The sequence below is a fragment of the Hibiscus syriacus genome, unplaced genomic scaffold, assembly GCF_006381635.1.
Source record: "Hibiscus syriacus cultivar Baekdansim isolate YM2019G1 unplaced genomic scaffold, ASM638163v2 tig00016885_pilon, whole genome shotgun sequence".
Lineage (NCBI taxonomy): Eukaryota > Viridiplantae > Streptophyta > Magnoliopsida > Malvales > Malvaceae > Hibiscus > Hibiscus syriacus.
Window position 1 is genome coordinate 54,854 of NW_024062396.1, and position 24,063 is coordinate 78,916.

Sequence of the window (24,063 nt, forward strand, 5' to 3'; positions counted from 1 at the left end):
ATGATATTATCTCCTTAAATACTCTTTATTCCACAAATATGAACCTATCCTTATTGTTCTAGATGTTTCCTTATAAGTGTTTACCGAGTTGGACGATGCTCGATTCATATTCATTAAAAAGTTAATAAATTGTTCTTGAGCTTTTAGAGTCAAGATAGACTTTACTCGACTTAATTCATTAAATTTTTTAATCGAATTTGAATTCAAGCCAACTTGAATCGAGCATTTACCATATCGAGTTCAAACAACTCACGAGATTCTAACTCATTAAGTACCCCTATGCTGCCTTATCCCCATTCTAGACAACCATCAAAGCTCCATCAAAGCTATGATGATGAAATAAACATCAGCAAAGCAACAACATAATATGTCAAGTTTAACCTCATCCATCCACATGCACTTCAATAATGCAATTTCACCAACAGTAATTCGTTTTCAAAATTTACCGACAAATCAAAATTTTACAGGGATTAGAAAAAAAACTATTTGAATGTTACTAATGTACAAACAACATAAGTTGGGAGTGAAAACAATCGACAGACATCCTACAAAATATGTCAATCCAATTGGGAACTGTTCCCAGTTTCACCGGTCGTCATCTCGTCGTTCGCTAAACCTTTCTTGTTATCATCATCTTCGACCGGCTCGATCTTCTGCTCCAGCTCCATCTTAAGCCTTTCAATCTCCTTGTCTCTCTCTTCTAGTTTCTCTTGCAAGATAAAAACCTGCACCACAACTTGCCCGAATTAACAACCTTGCTTAAGCGGTTACACCAGCTCCCAAATGACAAGACAATCATGGCAGGATACTAGTAGTAATCGGTCTAACTGAATTATAATATGATCGTGAAATATCCAACGTGAAAGCACCATGCCTCCGTCCGTGAAATACATGTGAATCAGTTAACCGATCATCTTGAGGTGCGTACAAAGAGCCACCACTCATGGATGACTTTCACTACCTGTGATTATATGGCCCTCTTTGAATATGATGTAATATACTGAGCATAACTCTTAGAAAAAGAATTGAGTCAAAAGGAGCCATCCGCTTGGTGACAACTATCCAGAGTTATTAAGGGCACAAGGTAAACTCTAGGATTTTGGCTATAGACATAAAAGCACTTGCTCGAGCAAAGCCCAATATGCAGGTGCTTTCGTGTGTGTGTGTGTACACTTATGATAGACAAACCAACACTGAGTCAATGGCCCGATTGCATTATAAGACTGACATCACCTAAGCATTTTGCAAAGACCACGGGTCGAGCCCTGGTGGTTTCCTTACGAAACGTAGAACAGACAACTACCCTGGATGCTAATTCTCTTTCTTCCTCGAACATGAACACGACCACTACCCCAGGCCCTCCTCCTTCGATTAGACAAGAATAAAATAGACTTCAAATAAAATTTGGTCTCGAGCTTCTCTCTTTTTGTTCACACAGATTTATTTCATTTCTGGCTTTTCTTGATAATAAGTTTCATCTTCAGTCATGAAGGAAAGAAAGAAGCAATGGAATTATTTCCAGAAAATAGACAAGAGTAAAAGGCAATCAGAATAGGAGTAGAAGTACGATAGGTAAGTGATACTCTACATAATAAGTGCTCGTAGAGGAGCCCAGCATTGCTCGTACATTAAAAGTTCATTTTTCTTCCATAAATAATTTTATTTCCCTTTCCACAGGTAAGATATCAGAAGACAGAGACTATAGAACTCGGAGTGATCCTATTCAAACATGTCTTAGCTTCTTCAAGCAAATGTCAATTATCAAAAGGCAAAGAGGCTATAGCAACTTCACTACTATAAGGGCATTCGAGAAAATTAACCCCAATTGCAAATATTACTTAAAATAAGCTCTAGCAATCTAAGTCTCTAAAGCCAAATTTCCGCGTGTTCCTCGTTTAATGCATAATATTTGATGATTGTATTTAATGTGAAGATTAAAGATGAGAGGAAGATAACAACCGTTTCATTTGATCTTTCTGCATCATTTGTCAGTCCCTCCATTTGTTTATATAGTGCTGCATTCAACAGAACAACAATGATCAAGATCGCATGAACCAAGTTTTTCAACCATGGAATAAGAATTTCAATTAAAAAATGGCGTAGACCATATTCGAGTTCTCATTAAAGTTAGCCATCCTAATCTGACTCATTCAACAAAAAATTCAAAACTTGTTTATCATGGACCTTCAAATTGACTTCTAAGTTCTGTATTTTGAGATTTTTGTAATGCGAGTTTCATGGCCAACTCATGCATCTGCAGAGAACAAAAGAGTCCAATAAAAAAGTCAGTAAAATAAGCATAAATAACAGACCAATGTCTCAACTTAACTAATTAATATTCAGCTTTGAAAGTCATTCTAATCTATATCAGGATTCTTTCCAGCACAAGATGCTTTTATAATGTAGCAGCCTGTAATTGTCACAATTGGTCCATTTGCCACCCCTATTATAATAGGGAAGATGAATGCTTAAGCACATAAATTGGCATGCACCAAGAAAACAATGCATATATAACCACAGACCTTTCCTTCCTCAGCTTGAGTACCAATTTCCTCGTTTTCCTCTTGCAATGTTCTACACTTTGCCATCAGCATCTTTCCCATTTTGCTTTGCGGAGTAAAACTAACAGCAGCAATATTTTCTTGCAACTCCTTAACTTTCTTGTCCTTTTCCTCAACCAAATTCTATTGCCATAACAGTGGAGAAATAAAAATAACTGATCCATAAACACGATGGATTGCTTAATAGAATATATCTCCGCTTCTACTGTAATGACATCAAAATAACCCTGAATACGTAATTTATAAGCACAGGAGAAATCTGACAGCAAATTAAACTTATAAGCCTCATCTTATTAAGTCTTTAACGTATTCTAGATTACCAGACAGAAATGAATAGTTGAATACTGATAAATTAATACGCATAAAGTCGAGAGAGAGAGAGAGGGAGGGAGAGAGAGAAGAAACTGAATTCGTTTCAGGCCTAATCCACTGTGACACCAAATTAGGCAAAATTTCCAAACCACCCTGAGTCCAAAAGCCCCAAGATTCATTACAAATAGTAATATTACATGGTTCGTTTGTGGCTTGTAATACGGTGCCTGCTAAATAAACATGCCACTCCCTTTATATTCTCCTCTCCCCAAATTCATCCCACCTCATTTATAGAATAGATATCCTCTTGCATATAATTATAACAAAATAAGAAAAAAGGAACTTTAAGAACAAACCTTTAGACGTGTAAATTCCTCATGAATAGCAGGATCTAGTAGCAACCTTCTGGCCTGTTAGATAAGCCACAAAGAAAATTAAATGGGTAGCAAGAGGCAAAATATCACTTAGTTCTAAGCCATTAACAGAAATGTTAACAATTCATGTCTGATAAAAATCTGACCAAAAAACATAGAATAAGAGAAGCAGATATTTGATGAAATCAGGCCCATACATTAGTCAACAAAAGTTTGCATCACGAAAAATGTTAGGAAGTAGCAACAACAATTTACTTAAATACTGTGGGCGAGGTTGGATTGGAAACTTGGAATCAAAACACAAAAGTCGGAGTCCTTGCTATGGACAACAGGTAATTTCCATGGCTATAATCCTATTCCAATCAAAATAGTAAAATCTGAGAAGTGAGGAAATTATTCCGTGAAAATTTCCAAATTACCATTCACTTTTTGTAAAACCTTTTTCTCATCACATCAAGAAATACAAAGTTGAGCACTCAATAATATTTAAAAACATATTCTTGAACGGTTCAAAAAATCAAAGTAAAACACAATTTATGGGGCAGAGGGAGCGGTTAATTAAAACAAGAACAGCTACTAACAGATTAAAGAAGAAAAAGAAATTAGTACAAGGAAGGCATTCGTGACAATATACATAGCATTTATCTTTGGTGACTGAATCGTGGTGGAGTAGAAAAAGGATTTGTATCAAGTATTAGTTGACAATCCCCATACAACCCCTGCTCATATTTAGTTGACAATACATAGCATATTGTCAACTAAATACTTGATACAAATCCTTTTTCTACTCCACCATGATGGAGTAGAAAAAGGATTCAAAATTCTTTGATGATATAATACCAAACATTAGAATTATCAAGCCCTAATCTTTGGTTGAAAAATATGTTTCATGAAGATATATTTTAGAATAAAAAAATATACCAAAACTTTAATAGGAAAGTAGTTTTGAAGGCGAGTATTTATGTTTTTAGTGGGTAGTTTAAAAATTGGACTTAAATACCCCAATTTTTATTTTATCTGTTATAATATTAGTATGGCTTTTTATGTAATTTCCTTAACTGAGTTAGGTTTTACTGTCACTTGACTCATGATACCAACTTAGTCAAGAACTTTATATAAGGAATAAATATGTCTTGAGTCACCACAAACACAGTATCATCAAGTGCTTTCTTTTTGGATAAGATAAGAATACTATTTATTTATTCAGCTAGATAAAATCCAATATCAGATTACTGTGATGAACAAGATATACATAAGCACTATAATGCTTACGAAACACAGTTTGTTCATTTTTTTCTTCGGCAGTCGAAACAGAAACGAAACAACACAACGTACGAAATTTACAATATCTACCAACAAGAATAACTTCTTTTATTTATAATGAATGTTAGATAATACCTGCATTGATGGTGGCTTTAGTTGAACTTTCAAATCACGAACTGCTGACTGGAAATTAAAAGATACTGGTGTGTTAGATGGCGAAGCTATTAGACATTCATGTCTAAGTAATCAATGCACTATGTACATAGGCATAATACTTCATACAACATAATAATCAAATAAAGGGTCGAGATGATTGTATAGAAGTAAGAAAAATGGAGACCCTAGCAAATTCTTTCAGAATCTGAAGTAGAAAAGACACTATAAGGTCATGACAATCTTCACCACAAGCAACAGGAAAGAGAAATTCCCAAAAGTAAGATCTTAAAGGACTGCATATAGATGAGCAATATCAGTTTCAGTTATCTCTCCACTAGATTTAAAGGAATTCTCTCTGACTTGAGAATCAACAGAAACTACAAACCATAGTTAGACATCAACTGTGGAAAAATATGAAATTACGCAATTTCCTCAAGAAATAAATGCAGCAGACATTTGAGATAACATATTTACCAGTAAGTCATGATGGTGCAAATATCAGACATAAAAGACAAGCCACTTTAATAACAATCAATACTTAAAATTAAAATGAATTTCAAGTTTTTACAGCAACCATGACTGCACATTAATATAACTCTCGCTTATCTTTCCTAGAAAAAAAAATTATCTCATTCTTGCATATTGCCATACTGTACCACTTAAACAGCAAATTGCATGGTAAATAAAAGAAGGAAAAGAGCAAGTAAAGATATCACCTTCAATTCAGCAATCTCCTGCTCACGCTTTGCAAATGTTACAATAAATGCAGCTTCTTTTTTCTTGGCTTTTTCTAGCTGAAAAATAAGAAGAAAAACATGTAAGAAAGTCAGTATGACAGATAAAAATAGTTAAAGCAGAAAAATACCGTGAGAAAATAAGCAACATCAGATTCTTACTTGTTCTTTCAGCGTCTCCTCAGAGGATTTCAGAGTTTGAAGATAATTTATTACTAACTTAGGTTCTACAGAAACCGAACAAAAAATCACTTCATCAGAAACTAGTACACATAAAATGATCTATTTTTAATAAAACTTCTAACTGGAAACGCTTATACCGATCTTAATATATGAAACATAAATATGGGGATAACTACACGGAAAGAGATACCAGGAGCTATTCCAGCTGGTATGAAGGGCTCATTCTGAAATGCAGAATGCCATTTCTGACTCTTAGATTTTGCAGCTTCAAGCTCCGACTAAAACAGAAAATATCATTAAAAAGGAATTGAAATAAGAAGAGGTAAAGGGGATAAAAAAACTTATCACAGTTTAAGACTAAATCTAAGAAAGCTCAAGTAGTTAGTACTAAATTCTTCAACCATGAAACTTTTTTTTATGGACTATGCTAATTCCACATGCCCATACGAATATCATTTCAAAGTAAAAGCAACAGAAAGAGCTAACAAAGACATGATAGCTACTTTCCTAAAGACAACTTCCCTATCTAAACCTATTATATGAAGGAAAACCGTAAAGTATCCACTGTAAAGCACCTAAAACTTGAGCAACCAAAAAGATAAATCCTTGAAAATCTATCTTGTAGACCTTTTTTTTCATATAAAACTTGTTATTAAGAGAAGAAAAATTTCCAAGCTTAATGTCTTTACTACCTAGAGTATTTCCAAGAAGCAATGGGACAATATCAAACAATAAATGAGTAACATACTTGGCACGTTGCAAGGGATTCCTTACAGTTCTGAAGACTGCAAAAACAGGAAGAAAAAAAATTACCAGAAAACGTGAAAATAATTCTTGTAGAAAATTGCAAGAAAAAAAGGTGGATATGCATGATAATAATATGATAAGTATATCTCATTTTGTGCTTGATACCTTTCACGAAGTGACAAAATCATCCCCGTTGCTACACCAGGAGCGGTTTCTTCTACTTTAGAATTGGCCTACGATAAAAACAGACAAAATTCCTCAGGTAAGAAAAAAAACTAATGAATTTTGTTTCTCCCTCAAGGGTTCTCAAACTAAAGTGAAAAATGAGTAGGCATTAAATAAGGATATAGACTTAGAACAATAAGGTTCTATGTTCAACAGTTCCTTCAAACCATTCCGGTTTACGAAGAAAAAACCTTAAAAACAATTGCTACCTTTTTTGATCCAAAAATGTCATCCTCATCGTCCTCAAGATCACCAAAGCTTCTTTTATTACCTGAATATGCATTTCAAAGAAAAAGGTATATAAGTGTTCATTCAAAAAAAGTTACTTTAGAAAATGGAAAGAACAAAATAAAATTGACCTGAATGTCTGGTACTATGGCTCCCGGGAAAATCACCGCCAAAATCGTCATCCTATTCTCCAAAACAAAATCAGTTTATCATTGAAACAGGCAAAACAAACAAGAAACCCTAAAATGGAATGCAATATTGGCATATAGTGACGAGAAGGAAGTAACTTACATCATCGAGATGCGCGTGAGAAGCCATAGAAAGCAAGGATTTCGGCGGACAGAACCGTAAAAACTTTGATTTTGAGTGAGAAGGTTTCACCGAGGGGTGCTCCAAGGTAAGCAATTCGAAATCGGGGAGGAAGAAGCTCAGATCCCCTGTAAGCGGTCACAGGATTCTGTTATAGGAAATCAATCCAAAATTGATGAAATAATAAGGTAAATTACACGATGACCTCTTTATTATTGGTATGTCCTATTTTGGTCATTAATTTTTAAACATTTACGTTAGTAAAAAATTTAGTATAATAAAAATTGTAATGAGCACCCCATAGGTTCCTAACGACCCCCACATCCCTAAAAAGCAGCGGCGGCATGATGAATCTCCGTCGGACAACCTTCTGCCCCTTGCTATTGCTACCATCTCTATAGACTTCGATCTCAATCTGAACTCCCAACCCAATGCTCATCTGATCTCTTATAAGGACATGGTTGTTGGCTTCAATAACAATCCACCCGCTGAAGACCTTTATCCCTTGGATGATGATGGTATAGATCTCTTGGATGAAGATGTTAACGTTGGTGAAGTTGATGGTACACCCTTCATCAATTTTTTAGAACGTGTCTACTCCCTTGCCATTAAGAGCATGGATTTAACATTAGTGGTTCAGATTCTTGGCCGCAAGATAGGGACACTTCCACTTCAATGTCCTCGCAAATGAGGATGAAACCGCCCCTATCTAGAGCGATCCTCCTTCGAGCCCCTGAAACTAAAAATACTAGGCCTCCACCGATCTCCAACACTAGGTCTGGTAAAGGAACCACTTGAAAGGGAATTGATAAATCTAAGAGAAGAGGTAAAACTCATATTTCTATTTGAAAACCCCTAGTGGTCGTCTTGGGGTCAAGAAATCAGAACTTTCCCATATTGCTTCAACAGTTTCACGTCCCTTAAGTTCCATTCATGTCCCTGACAGCATGCATCATCGGTCCGCCCCAACCCATCCAACCATGTTGTCATGGAACCTGCTCTTGACGCAAACCTCGTTAACCTTCCACGTCCATCAACTTGCATGATCAGTCATTTTGAATCTAGGCCTGTCCGTACGGATCAAACTCCTACTAGCTCGGTTCATCGTGAAAAGATATCAGCGACTTGGGATTTTCGAACTCCCACGGGATAGAATAAGGAGACTTTGGCTCTATAGGTCGCAAAAAAACATTGATGGCTCGACTTCGTGGGGTTCAAAGCTGTCTTGATGTCTGTCGTACTCGTTACTTGGGTAATCATGAACTCAATCTTCGGTCCGAGCTAGAAAGTATTCTTGATCAAGAGGAGTTTCTTTGGAAACAAAAGTCTAAAGCTGACTGGATCAAGTTTAGAGATAGGAACACCAACATTTTCCATTCCGAAGCAATTATTCAACGACGACAAACCTGCATCCGCAAGCTTAAAATTGATGAGGTTAAGGGAGGTTGCTTCCAAATTTTTTCTTAATTATTGGTCGCTCCTTGTTCTCCCTTGGGCACCTATCCACACGTTAATTGCTTCCCACCTATTCACGTGGATGACTACACTATGTTAAGTGGTAGCCCTTTGGATGATGAAATTAAACCGGCCATGTTCGACATGGCTCACTTGAAGGCGCCGAGTATCGATGAGCTCCATGCACACTTCTATCGAACCAATTGGAGTATTGTTGGTCCCTCAATCTGCTTTATGGTCAAAGATGCTTTCTGTAAATGAACAATTTTGGTGCTCATTCCCATGATGAACAGGTTAATCTCAAACCCATTAGTCTTTCTTCGGCCCTCTACAATCTCATTACTAAAGTTATTGTTCGCCTCCTTCAACATATCGTTCTCTCCCTTATCATTCCGAACCAAACAAGTTTCCTTCATGGGAAAAACATCTCTGAAAATGTTATCATCAACCAGGAAATCATCCACAATATATAACATAAAAAAGGGCACACTGGTCGGATGGCCATAAAAGTAGATCTTCAAGAAGCTTTCGACCGACTTCACCGGTCATTTATTGAAGATACTATTGTGGATGACCAGTTCGGAATTCAAATTCAGATACCGGTTTATTCTCGACAAGTTCGGAAGAAACTCGACGGTTGGTCGTCCCGTACCCTTTCGTTTTCCGGTACGTTCACCCTAGCAAGCTAAATTCGTCCTCCTTGTTTTATACCTTCTTACATCATGCAGTCGTACAAAATTTCGGTTTCCCTTTGCAATGACATTGAAAAATTGGTTCGAATGTTCATTCGAGGATCCGTTATACCAAATTGATAGAATATATAAATAAACACGACCAAATATGTGATTATACCGAGGCTGCTTCAATTCTCACAGTTAGCATCATGTGGAGCAAACTTTATACTCCTACAGCTTCCCTCCCTAACCTTTGCCGATTCCCAGCTCATCTAATGGCATCCACCAGAAGTTGGGACCTCCTCACTTACGGATTAGAGGCTATTGTAATTAATTAGTTAGCCTCTCCTTTTCATTCCCCAAAAAAAAAGTTGAAATTTAATTTCAACCCTAAATTTTATATAAAATATTAATTTAATCCTAAATTTTATGTTAAATTTTAATCTAACCCCTGAATTTTAGATGAAATATCAATCTGATACCTGAATTGTAACACCCCCAACCCGTATCCGACCCGGATACGAGTCTGAAGTGTCATATTGACTTTTCAAACATTTATTCGTATAAAATAGTGAGTAATTTAAAAACGTTGATAACATTTAACTTATTCAAAATATTTACAAAATATATATCAGAGTTCATACAATTTATATCTTTAGACTACATGCCAACTACACTCTATATATACAGTACATATATTTTTTGATCTAACATTTGGTAAGGAGAACTGACCTGTCTTGCCCCGCATTACTCTTTACTCTTCTCGAAACCTACGTGTGAAACAATCACACGCTAAGTCGTTGACTTAGTGAGGCATATAAAACATATAATATTTCATATCATAAAGCATACATAAACATATACCATCATTATCATTAAGAAACACACATAACATCATATGGTTCATGTAACACATTTCAAACCACTTACCTTTGATAACCATTTATAAACCCATCGTATACATATCACCTTTAGTATGCTTGTTTAATCACTTAATTAGCCCATGTACACTAGTGAGAACTTAAGGTATGTGAGTACATTGAGGTTGTGCACACATATGCTGTCACCACAGCTCGATCAATGTCCCGAAGGACCAGTCCATAGATTCCGAAGAACCTAGGTAATCAGTCCATATGTCCCGAAGAACATAGGTAAACAGTCCATATGTCCCGAAGAACATAGGTAAACAGTCCATATGTCCCGAAGAACATAGGTAAACAGTCCATATGTCCCGAAGAACATAGGTAAACCCTCGACCCTTGGCATGCCAACTATACCCCTAGCTCTCATATCACATAACATGGGCATTATCATTTATAACAGTTCACATTACTCATTCATATTCTTTCTCTTATAAACACATATTTTTTCTTTTCAGTCACGTATCACATGTACGTGTAATCATTGATCTCATAATCACATGTTCCTTCTCTTCTGTCACATACCACATGTATGTGTAAACATATATCTAATATCATATGTTGCATGTAATCACATAGATCTTATCATATAGCTTCTTTCACATATACATGTAATCACTTAGTCTATTTTCATGTAATTATTTCACTTCTCATATGATTTTATATTCATATCTCACACAGCTCATATCACCTTGCATTGTTTCATATAAACATAGATGTCATATCTTGTTCGCATATATTTCCATATAACTCATATATCATAGTTCTTTCACATAGCTCACTATCATATTTTCATATCATATATCTTATAATGGATTCTATATCATCATTTGTTTCCTTTCTAGCTATTCATAATCACATATTCATATAGTTTATTATCATATCATATGGTTTATATCATCATAACATATCACACATTCACATCAACCATATAATACATATATACAATAACATGTCAACACATATAAATCATACACGTATATACTTCTATTTATAAATTCATGCATTTTACTATGGAAATAGACTTGTTGCAAATCTTATTTCCATTTAACATCATATAATACTAATATGCACTCACCTGGCCTCACTAGTCCATTCCAATCTCTTATCTTCCCTTTTTATCAATCTTACTTGTCAATGATTCCGGAACTCGTTTAGGCTCTGAATCTACATAATTATACATTTTAAGACAATTATTAGATACCTACACCTTGTAATTTGATACTAGCAACTTAAACGAACTTATTAAACCAATATTTATAATTTTCCTTTAGGGGGAATCGGTTCCCTACTATGGGGGTATCGATTCCCTCATGACATTCTGGAAATTTTGTTCGTTTGAAGGGGTATCGGTTCCCCTTGAATGGGTACCGATTCCCCTTGCCCAGAAATCATATTTTTGAGCTCGAAATTCACTTCATTTCAGCTTAAACCTTCATATTTTACTTCCTTTAATATTCCTAACTTCCATACACATATTTAAACTCATTTCTATTCCATAATCACTTCTTTAAACCCAAAATTTCATCATTTACATGGCATTCAAGAATCACACTAAATTTTCAATGTGTTCTAATTCCAATTCTAACACTTCATACTTCTTAATTAGATTGATGACAAGTCAAATTCATTCATAAAACTTCAACAACCATACCATATCAAAATTTCATCTTAAAACTCATATTACAAATTCCTTCTTAATTCCTTTATCTTATTGTTTAAATCCCATATAAGCTTTCCTTAAGCTTATTTAATACCCAAAGAATCAAAACTAATTTATAATTCAAGAATTAAGAAGCTGAAATTAAACTCACCCTTATGAAGTAAACCAACGGGAAGAAGAAAGAAGAAGAATGAAGCTTTCCAGATACTTCCTCACCCATAAGCTTATCTCTTTAAATAAAAGATAAATATCTTTTACATAAAAAGACCATAATACCCTTTCAATTCTTCCATAATTACCATTTAATCCACTATCAAAATATTACACTTTAAATCCCTAAACTTTTCAATTTTTCCTAAATTGATCACCAAATTCTGAAACTTTTCAATTTAGTCACTAACCCGGTATTGCGGATGTTACAAATCTCCCCTCCTTTTAAGAAAATTCGTCCTCGAATTTTCACTGAACATCTTAATAAGAACATATCTTCTAATGTTCTTATGTTGCTTCCCTGACTTATTCTTTCTTGTCATCATCAGAAACTTACTTTTCAATCCTTTAGTTTTCCAACTATCTTTTTCGTTTATACATTCATCTTCTGTTGCTTATCATATAAACAATAACCAGTAATACCAATCCATTGTTGTCTTTTCTCTCATTCGATTATGCATTTTTCCTTTGACCTTTCTAAAATTCCATATAATGTCACTCATCACGTGACAGTAACATCCATCTCATCACTCTATATCAGAAATCCATCTATTTCTTCATAACTCTCTAATTACCTTATAACCATACCAAACTTGTATTTCGTCATCATTTGACCAAAACTCAACTTTAAATCTTCTTCAATTGTGATTAAACATATACTTTAAGGAGTCAAACAATATTTTCACATCACCTTGCACACTTTCGTGTTTCTATATCGAACTTATCATTTACACTTCCATACGAATCCTCACTTCATTCACTATATCACATTTACGTAATCAAAATATACAACTATATCCAATACAATTTCATCACAAAATCTTGTTAGTCAACGCTAACTCTTCCATTCTAAAGTACAAATCCTTATCATCTCCACACTCTTTCTTATACACAATACTATCCCTTTGTTTCAAATTCACAACTCTGATTTCATTCATATAATGTTACTTATCCTGTAGACAGTAACATCAATTCTTATCACTCAAAAATCAAAAATCAATCAATTGATTTCTTTCCTCATTTCCTAATTAATTTACCACAATCCAAACTTTTGCTCAATCTTTCATCCTTGTCTGTATTACGATACACATAATCTCTTCATATAACCTTACATACTTTTCTTACTTCTAATCAAACTTATAATCTGCACTTCCTTATAATCATTTATCATTTTTAATCCTTTCATTATCAAAATCTTCTATAACATAACTAAACTATATCTTTTCATAACTTTGATAATCAACCTTACTTGTACAGAACCTCATTCTTATCATCTATTGTACTTGTATTTCCTTCAAACATACAAATCTTTATCTTCTTCACCACAACACCTTATGGTGACACTCGTTCATCATATTCCATCTTATCCACATAATAACAAACTTCTCAATTTAATTTCTCCACTATGGAGAAATGAACATCTTCTAGCATTATCTTCATATCATATACCCAAAGGTCTGTAACAACAGAGCCTTCCTCAAATTCACCCTTGAGATCGGGTGCTCATAACTCTTTTAACTATTTCGATACATTCATTCTATGAGTTAACGAAGTATACAATTAAAAACACATCGGAATATCATTCAACATCATGAATCATCCTCTAATCTTATACAGACATTCCCTGAGGTTTTCGCTCTTCTCCCTGCCTGGCCAGGGCAGGTGAATGCTATTACCTTCAGGTCTATCGTCTTGTATTTCACTTTGGAAACTTTCATATTTTCATGTGCTCATATCATTTCTTCTATCAGATATCACGTGTGCATATGCTCATCCAATTCATATTGTGTAACATATGTCAATTGCATATGTTCACATATCATCCATCATATCTTATAAACATATATATAAATTTCATAAATCATTCTCAGTATTCACTTATCTTATATAACATAACAATTTAACTCTATTAACAAGACATCACACTCCTTACCCTATCAGATCAGAAATTTTTTTTTCACTCTATGTTGGCATGTACACATTTTATTACACTTTGAACTTCAGTTTATGCCGAGAATCGGCTAAACCTTAGCTTTGATACCATTAAATGTAACACCCCCAACCCGTATCCGACCCGGATACGAGTCTGAAGTGTCACATTGACTTTTCAAACATTTATTCGTATAAAATAGTGAGTAATTTAAAAACTTTGATAACATTTAACTTATTCAAAACATTTAAAAAATATATATCAGAGTTCATACAATTTATATCTTTAGACTACATGCCAACTACACTTTATATACAGTACATATATTTTCTGATCTAACATTTGGTAAGGAGAACTGACCTGTCTTGCCCCGCATTACTCATTACTCTTCTCGAAACCTACATGTGAAACAATCACACGCTAAGTCGTTGACTTAGTGAGGTATATAAAACATATAATATTTCATATAACATAAAGCATACTGTTGAAACATTTTAATATTTCGATATAACAAATTAAGTTAAATGGATTTTAAGATTTTCCAAATGATTTTCTAAGTATATTCGATATAACTATTCGAATATCAAAACATTACTCCAAATATTTCAAAAATCATTTTTGATCCTTACTTAAGTGTAAAATTAAGTTTTAATCATAAAACAATTTCAAAATATTTTACAAAGTATTTCGAACCAATTCAAAGTCAAAAATTCCAGAATACTCAGAGGGAACCGATTCCCCCCATAGGAGGAACCGATTCCCCCCTGAATGGTTTGGCTCCGAGATTTCCAGAATGCTCGGAGGGAACCGATTCCCCCCAAGGGGGTACCGATTCCCCCCTGTTCAACGGTCGAAATATTTGAATTTTACACTTAGGGAACCGATTCCCTATGATAGGGAACCAATCCCCCCCACTGTCCAAGCTGTTTTATTAAATGTTTTCACACTAAAACGGCTATAATATCTTCTCTAATTATCCCCAACGTTCAGAAGTGATTCAAGGTGTATTTAAGCAAGCTTAGAAGCCATTGATCAACAACAAGAAACATCAAGCAACTAGAATCAAGAGAGAATCAAAGAGAAAGCATCAAACCTCAAGTTTGAGCATTTCAAGCCCATTTTCATTCAATATTCATTTTGCTTTCAAGAACACTTTTTGTGCTCAATTGTATTCATCTTTGAGTGTTCTTTTCTTTGTTCTAGAATTGTGCAAACATCTTACCTTGTGAGGTTTTCTTGTAAGTTTGCAAATTTGTAATCTTCTCTTTGAGAAAAGAGTGTTCTCAAGAGTTGGGGTATACTCTTGAGGGAATTGTAAGGTTATCTCTTTGGCCTCAAAAGAAAGAACAAATTAGTGAATTTGTTGGAAAATCCTTAGTGTGGATAGCTAAGGTAGTGGACGTAGACTTTGTTTGAGAAAGTCGAACCACTGTAAATCGCTGTGCAATTGCTTTCAATTTTCTGCAAAAGCTTCCACAAAATTTTTATTGCCAATTCACCCCCCTCTTGGCCAATTTCGTCATTCGATTAACTCAACAATTGGCATCAGAGCCTAACTCATTTGAAGGTTTAATCGCCTCTTGAGTCGATCCGGGAAGAGTTACATCGATTACAAAGTCATCAATGGCCTCCACTTCAAACTTCGACTCCGGTCTTGATTCGATGCCCGTCAACAAGCCTCCTTTCTTCAATGGAGCTAACTATGCCTATTGGAAGAATAGAATGATGTACTTCATTCAAGCAAGTGACATGGGAGCATGGAATGCTGTAGAAGAAGGATACATCAAACCTCTCACTCATCCAAGGTTGTGGAGTGAAGGAGAGACAAGAATGTTCCAGCTCAACTCCAAAGCCATCCATATTATTTTTTGTGCTCTTGGACCAGATGAATACGGAAGAGTTCATCGTGTACAACCGCCAAAGAAATATGGGACAAACTTCAAGTCACACATGAAGGTACAGATGAGGTAAAGAAATCAAAAATTAGTATTCTAACGCATAGCTATGAAAATTTCAGGATGAAACCAAATGAAGACATCAAAGCTATGACGGATAGATTTTCAACGATTGTCAATGGTCTCAAATCATATGGAGAGATCATCTCAAATGAAAAGCTTGTGAGGAAGTTAGTCTACTCCCTCCCAAAATTATGGCAATCAAAGAAGACGGCAATCATCGAGTCTAAGGACCTATCGTCCTTAACTCTTGAAGAACTTATCGGTTCACTCCTCACTCATGAGATGATGCTTGAAGATGAGGTGGACCTTGATAAAGTTGAAGAGACACCAAAGGAGAAGGAGAAGAAGAAAAACATTGGAGTTGCTCTCAAATCCACAAAAGATGAGAGTGATTCTAATGATGATGATGACGAGGAAATGGCATTGTTTGCCAAACGGTTCAGAAAAATGATGAGACCTTACCAAGGAAGAAAATTCAAACGAAACGAAGGCCTCAAAAATGAACCAAAAGAGAAGGACCCAATCATTTGCTATGAATGCAAAAAGCCGGGGCATGTCAAATATGATTGCCCACAATTGAAGAAAAAGGGTCAATCAAAGAATAAGCACAAGGCTCATGTGGCTACATGGAGCGATGAAGAAGGTTCCGATGAAGAGGAACAAGAAGTAGCAAACTTGTGCTTGATGGCATTCGGGGAAGATTCTAAGGTAACCTCTAACTCATCTGATTTTGATGATTTATCTTATGATGAGCTATTAGAGGAATATAATGGGTTGGCTTCGGATTATGAGAAATTATTTTTAAAATATAAAAATGATGTTTCAAAATTGAAAAATGAAAATAAACTCATATCCAAAACCAACAATGATCTTGAAAGTAAAATTAAAGATTTGCAAATCAAACTAGAAGAGTTTGAAAAGAAAAATTTAGATTTGCAAAATTTACTTTCAAAGGTCAATGATGATCATCAAAAGAAAATTGATGATCTTAAAATCTCTTTGAAAAAGTTGGAACAAAACGTTTTGAAAAAGGAGAAAATTCAAAATCCAACTTTGTTAGAAAAGATTTTAGAAACTACAATCATAGAAATCCTCAACGAACCTTAAATGGTAAAATATTTAGAAGTATATGGGTTCCTAAAGGACTCATTACTACTAAAGATAAAGATATCCTACAAAAATGGATACCTAAGGGAACTAGGATTTGGAAACTAATGAATATGGACCCAAAAGAATTTGGGTACCAAAAATCAAAAATTAATCTATGTTTGTAGGGAAAGGAGCATTGCTACAAGGCACGGGAAACAAATTCAAACTCATGGTACCTTGATAGTGGATGCTCAAGACATATGACCGGAGACAAAAGCCGGTTCATTGAGCTTAACGCCAAAAATGGAGGAGAAGTGACTTTTGGAGACAATTCAAAAGGTCACATTAAAGGTATTGGTACAATAGGTAATACCTCTTCCATACAAATTAAAAATGTTTTATATGTGAATGGATTAAAGCATAATCTATTGAGTATTAGTCAATTATGCGATAAAGGATTCAATGTCTTATTTGAAATTAATGGTTGTAAAGTCATTGACATTGCATCTAATCGGATTATGCTTGTTGGTCATAGAATAGGAAACATTTACATGGTGCATTTAGATTCTATTGATATGACTAATTTATGCCTAGTTGCTAAGGATGAGCATGATAGTTGGTTATGGCATAGGAGACTAGGTCATGCTAGTATGAGTGTTTTGCAACGGCTAATTCAAGGTGATTTAGTTCGAGGGTTGCCTAAGCTTAAATTTGATAATGATAAAATCTGTGATGCTTGTGCTAAAGGAAAACAAAAACGAGTTTCTTTTAAATCTATTAATGATGTATCAACTAGTAGAGTATTACAATTGATCCATTTAGATCTTTTTGGGCCAACTAGAACTACTAGCTTGGGAGGAAAACAATATGCATTTGTCTTGGTAGATGACTATTCTAGATACACTTGGGTTCTATTCTTAAGTACTAAAGATGAAGCATTAGAAAATTTCATCACATTTTCAAAAATAATCCAAAATGAAAAAGGTTACTCTATCACTAGTGTTAGAAGTGATCATGGAACTGAATTTGAAAATCTTGGATTTATTGAGTTTTGTAATTCTAACGGTATTAGCCACAATTTTTCAGCACCTAGAACCCCTCAACAAAATGGAGTTGTTGAGAGGAAAAATCGAACTTTAGAAGAAATGGCTAGAACCATGCTTTGTGAAAATAATTTGCCAAAATATTTTTGGGCGGAAGCCACAAATACCGCTTGTTATGTTGTAAATCGAGTAATGATTAGGCCAATTTTAAAGAAAACTCCATATGAAATTCTCAAAAATAAAAAGCCTAACATTAGCTATTTTCATCCTTTTGGATGTAAATGTTTTGTTTTAAACAACGGTAAAGAAAATCTTGGTAAATTTGATGCTAAAAGTGATGAAGGAATTTTTCTGGGTTATTCCTTAAATTCTAAAGCTTATCGTGTATTTAATAAAAGAACTTTAGTTGTAGAAGAGTCTATACATGTTGTTTTCGATGATAATCCCCTTCCGAGGAAGGATTCTTCTGTTAATGATGATGTAGGTATTGTACAAGCAAATGACGTTAGACATTACGTTGGAGAATCATCATCAAAGGAAGAAACAAAAGATGAGGAAACTCATGATCCCCTCGAGAATCCAACCATTGAAGAAAGGGAAGTATCTTTTCCAAGAGAGTACAACTATGTCAAGGATGGTGAAATTATAGGTGATCTATCAAAAGGGGTAACTACTCGATCTTCTCTTAGAAATATCTGTAATTATGTTGCATTTATTTCATGCATAGAGCCTAAGAACATCAAAGAAGCATTAAAAGATGAACATTGGATTATGGCTATGCAAGAAGAATTAAATCAATTTGAGAGAAGTAAAGTATGGACATTAGTTGAAAGGCCTAGTGATAAATCTACTGTAGGTACTAGATGGGTTTTTAGAAATAAACTTGATGAAAGTGGTAATATAGTGAGGAACAAGGCTAGACTTGTTGCTCAAGGCTATACTCAAGAAGAAGGCATAGACTATGATGAAACATACGCTCCCGTAGCTAGGATGGAAGCAATTAGAATGTTATTAGCATTTGCATGTTTCAATGAATTTAAATTATATCAAATGGATGTTAAAAGTGCATTTTAAATGGTTTTATAAAAGAAGAAGTGTACGTGGAACAACCTCCAGGTTTTGAAGATTCAAATTTTCCAGATCATGTTTTAAAATTGACAAAAGCTCTTTATGGTTTAAAACAAGCTCCTAGAGCTTGGTATGAAAGATTGTCAAATTTTTTAATTGAAAAAGGTTTTTAAAAGGAAAGGTTGACACTACATTGTTTTTAAAGAGAAAAGGTAAAGATTTATTAGTAGTTCAAATTTATGTTGATGATATAATATTTGGTTCTACTAATGATGTTCTTTGTCAAGAATTTTCTAAGCTAATGCAAAGTGAATTTGAGATGAGCATGATGGGGGAGCTCTCATTTTTCTTGGGACTCCAAATCAAGCAAAGAAAAGATGGCATCTTCATTAATCAAGCTAAGTACGTCAAAGATATGCTCAAGAAGTTTGGACTGGAAAATGGGAAACCTCATAACACTCCAATGAGCTCTTCAACAAAACTTGACTTAGATGAAGGAGGTAAATGTGTAGATGTTAAATTATATAGGTCAATGATTGGCTCTTTGCTTTATCTAACTGCAAGTAGACCGGACATTATGTTTAGTGTTTGCTTATGTGCTAGATTTCAATCATGTCCTAAGGAATCACATTTACTAGCTGTTAAGAGAATCTTTAGATACCTTAAGGACACTCCTAGTTTAGGACTTTGGTATCCTAGAGACTCTAGTTTTAGCTTGCATGCTTTTTCTGATGCGGATTATGGAGGATGCAAATTAGATAGGAAAAGCACCTCCGGTACTTGCCAATTCCTTGGAAATATGCTGATTTCTTGGTTTTCAAAGAAACAAAATTGTGTTGCATTATCTACCACTGAAGCTGAATACATTTCAGCTGGTAATTGTTGTGCACAAGTTTTATGGATGAAACAACAACTTTTTGATTATGGAATTGAAGTAGGTACTATTCCTATCAAGTGTGACAATACTAGTGCTATTTGTCTCGCTAAAAATCCCATCCAACACTCTAGAACTAAGCACATTGAAATAAGACATCACTTCATTAGAGACCATGTCACTAAGGAAGATGTAGTTCTAGAATTTGTTGATACTTTGCACCAATTAGCGGATATCTTTACAAAACCCTTAGACAAGGAAAGATTTTGGACACTTAGGAGAGAATTAGGTTTGACCAATCTATCTTCACTTAGTGTTTAAAATAATTTTAGCACTTTTAATAAATCTTGAAAAATGCTTATATTTTTTGATTGCATTCTTGCTATTAGTTAGGGGGAGTTTGTGATTCTTAATGAAAATTAATTTTATGTTCAAAAATCAATTAAAGATTAATTTAATTATTTGAACATAATTAATGTTTGATATATGAGTTGCCAATACCACTAGAAAAGATTAATTTAGCATTTTGTGCTTAAAAATTCGGATTTTAGCATTTTGGTGCAGAGGGAATCGATTCCCCCCTTGAGGGAACCGATTCCCCCTTTGAAGGGGAACCGATTCCCCCCACAGGGGAATCGATACCCCCCTGGGGTTCTGCTAAAATCGGGCAGAATAACCCCAAACTCTCCAAAAACCCTCTTCCTCTCTCTCTCCGCCGTTCTCACCCTCTAAACCCCTCAAATCTCCATTTTTGCCTCAAATCAACGATATTAATCGGAATTTGCTTCATAAATCATCTTCCAAACCTGTTGGAATCATTAAAATCGTGCAAACAACATCTAAATCCACTCAATCTTCATATTTCAAGGTAAAATTTTCTAAACTCTTTATTTCATTATTTTTGAACATATGATTAGTTTCAATTAGTTCTAGGTTGAAATAGTGATCGGGCATTGATTATTTAGTGATTAGAAACTAGATGTTACAACTAATTTCATCAAAAACACAAGAATTTTTCAAATTTTTTTTAAAATTTTCGAAATAAAAAAAATGTTATTTTTCAAATTATTGTGTTTTGATCAAATTATATTGTTATTATGAAAAACTATACATATATGTTTCTCAAAACCATATTTTTCAAAAGTTTTTCAAAAACTTTGCCCATTAGGATTGTTTTAGAGAATCTTGAAATATTGAGGACTCATTTGAGTTTTGGGATTAATTGAATTGCATACACTTGTTTTAAATTGCAGGTTATTATATCTATTCCGATTTCCTTCACCATGTCAAATCCTAAACGTCCTAGGTCTTCATCTAGTCGTTCTAGTCGTCAACCAAATCCACCTCAAAATCCTCCTTCTATTCCAATTTCTAATCCCAATCCCACTGATCCTAACTTGACTATCCAAAATTCGTGTTTCAATCATCCTGGGTCTAGAAATCACCGATATTGGTATTATCAATATTTCGATTCTTACAAATCCGGGAAGAACGTATTCCTTCTCGTCAAGCTATGTTAGCTATCGATTTTAAATATCTTCCCATTTTACAAGAATGGAAATTTGATAAACTATTTGATCTTGAACCTATCGTTTACCATCAACTTGTTCGTATATTCTACTCTAATGCTGTATGTGTTAAAAACCAAGCTGAAACAGAAACTATAGGAATTTGTTCCTACCTCCTAGGACAATTCTTATATATTGACCCGGCATATATAGCCAATACATTTGGATTAGATAATGATGGTATCTCGAATGAAAAACAAATTTTAGGTTCTCGTTACAAAAGAAGAGATAGTGCGAGTGTCTTAGACCTACATGAGCGTTTTCTTCATCTAATGATTTCTTGGTGGTTTCGACCATCCGGAGGTCGTTATTCTACTCTTAGAGCTTTGGATCTTTGGTGGTTACATTGTTTCGAAAACCGTATTAAAATTAACCTACCTCAGATTATTTTTGCTGAAATTGTTGAAACCGTAAATCTTGTTCCTAACAAGAAACACTGTTCATCTCTAGTTTACGGTTGCTTTTTGAGTAATCTGTTTTCCAAAGCTGGGCTTAGAGTAAGTCTAGATGCCGTTTTTCCTCTTAAGAAACAAATAAATCTTCTTTCCTTAACGAGAGCGGGATGGGTAAAGGACAAAGAAACCGGTGAATGGGTTCGTTCTTCTACTCCGGGAGCTAGTTCTTCACAAGCTCCACCCGAAGCTGACGAAGATCCCGAGTTTGAACAATTAATGAGGGATATTGATGAAGTTGAAGAAGAACCTGATCAGCCCGAAGAGCAGCCCGAGGAGCAAGCACAACAAACGCATCAAATGCCTCCATATTTCAATCCTTTATGGAGACATTCGATTACCGATACGCTACCATGGACTCGCGTTTTTCCTCTATAGAGTCTCATTTATCCACAATGGGAGCTCAACAATTAGAGATTCTTCGGGAGATGCGTGCAAACAATGAATCAACCAACGCTCGTATAAATGAACTCACACACGAGATGGCCGCCATGCGAGCCCGTTTTCCTCCTACCGATCCGGATGCTTGATTTTATGTTTAGCTTTAAAACTTTGAACAAAATGAATATTGTTTCAACATTTTGATATGTTTGATTTTGTGGATTGTTGGATTTTGGATATATGAATGGTGTGAACTTATATGTTTGGTGTGTTTTATTCATTTTTGCATCATTTACATTATCATTAGCAATATGACCAATTTTGCCATATCACATTATTTATGAATATTGATTTATGAAACTAATGGCTAACCTCTCTTTGATTATGATCTTAGCAGCTTCAGCTTATAATTAATAAATCAATTGGCTAAATGATTTACAAAACCTTGTTTTACAATGTCTTTTTGATTTAACAAAAAGGGGGAGAAGAATAAGTGTTAAAGTAAGGGGGAGTAATTTCTAATTTTAATTTTCTAATTTCAAAACTTGATTTCAAAAATCTTAAAATTACTAAAATGTTTTGTTATATCAAAAAGGGGGAGATTGTTGAAACATTTTAATATTCGATATAACAAATTACGTTAAATGGATTTTAAGATTTTCCAAATGATTTTCTAAGTATATTCGATATAACTATTCGAATATCAAAACATTACTCCAAATATTTCAAAAATCATTTTTGATCCTTACTTAAGTGTAAAATTAAGTTTTAATCATAAAACAATTTCAAAATATTTTACAAAGTATTTCGAACCAATTCAAAGTCAAAAATTCCAGAATACTCAGAGGGAACCGATTCCCCCCCATAGGAGGAACCGATTCCCCCTGAATGGTTTGGCTCCGAGATTTCCAGAATGCTCGGAGGGAACCGATTCCCCCAAGGGGGTACCGATTCCCCCCTGTTCAACGGTCGAAATATTTGAATTTTACACTTAGGGAACCGATTCCCTATGATAGGGAACCGATCCCCCCCACTGTCCAAGCTGTTTTATTAAATGTTTTCACACTAAAACGGCTATAATATCTTCTCTAATTATCCCCAACGTTCAGAAGTGATTCAAGGTGTATTTAAGCAAGCTTAGAAGCCATTGATCAACAACAAGAAACATCAAGCAACTAGAATCAAGAGAGAATCAAAGAGAAAGCATCAAACCTCAAGTTTGAGCATTTCAAGCCCATTTTCATTCAATATTCATTTTGCTTTCAAGAACACTTTTTGTGCTCAATTGTATTCATCTTTGAGTGTTCTTTTCTTTGTTCTAGAATTGTGCAAACATCTTACCTTGTGAGGTTTTCTTGTAAGTTTGCAAATTTGTAATCTTCTCTTTGAGAAAAGAGTGTTCTCAAGAGTTGGGGTATACTCTTGAGGGAATTGTAAGGTTATCTCTTTGGCCTCAAAAGAAAGAACAAATTAGTGAATTTGTTGGAAAATCCTTAGTGTGGATAGCTAAGGTAGTGGACGTAGACTTTGTTTGAGAAAGTCGAACCACTGTAAATCGCTGTGCAATTGCTTTCAATTTTCTGCAAAAGCTTCCACAAAATTTTTATTGCCAATTCACCCCCCTCTTGGCCAATTTCGTCATTCGATTAACTCAACACATACATAAACATATACCATCATTATCAT

General features: G+C 34.6%; 1 protein-coding gene across 1 annotated transcript; it reads right to left on the reverse strand.

Annotated features, from left to right (window-relative positions):
• Positions 1 to 375: 375 nt before the first annotated feature.
• On the reverse strand, positions 376 to 7,187 carry LOC120208695 (FKBP12-interacting protein of 37 kDa-like). The gene is made up of 15 exons (XM_039207910.1): positions 7,075 to 7,187; positions 6,915 to 6,966; positions 6,765 to 6,826; positions 6,496 to 6,563; positions 6,332 to 6,368; positions 5,774 to 5,861; positions 5,563 to 5,627; positions 5,383 to 5,460; positions 4,646 to 4,693; positions 3,230 to 3,283; positions 2,523 to 2,684; positions 2,185 to 2,254; positions 1,960 to 2,015; positions 506 to 725; positions 376 to 464 (listed from the first exon to the last, which is right to left on the reverse strand). Exons 1-14 carry the CDS (start codon positions 7,099 to 7,101, stop codon positions 558 to 560), a joined length of 1,035 nt encoding a protein of 344 aa, XP_039063841.1. The 5' UTR covers positions 7,102 to 7,187; the 3' UTR covers positions 376 to 464; positions 506 to 557.
• Positions 7,188 to 24,063: the final 16,876 nt, after the last annotated feature.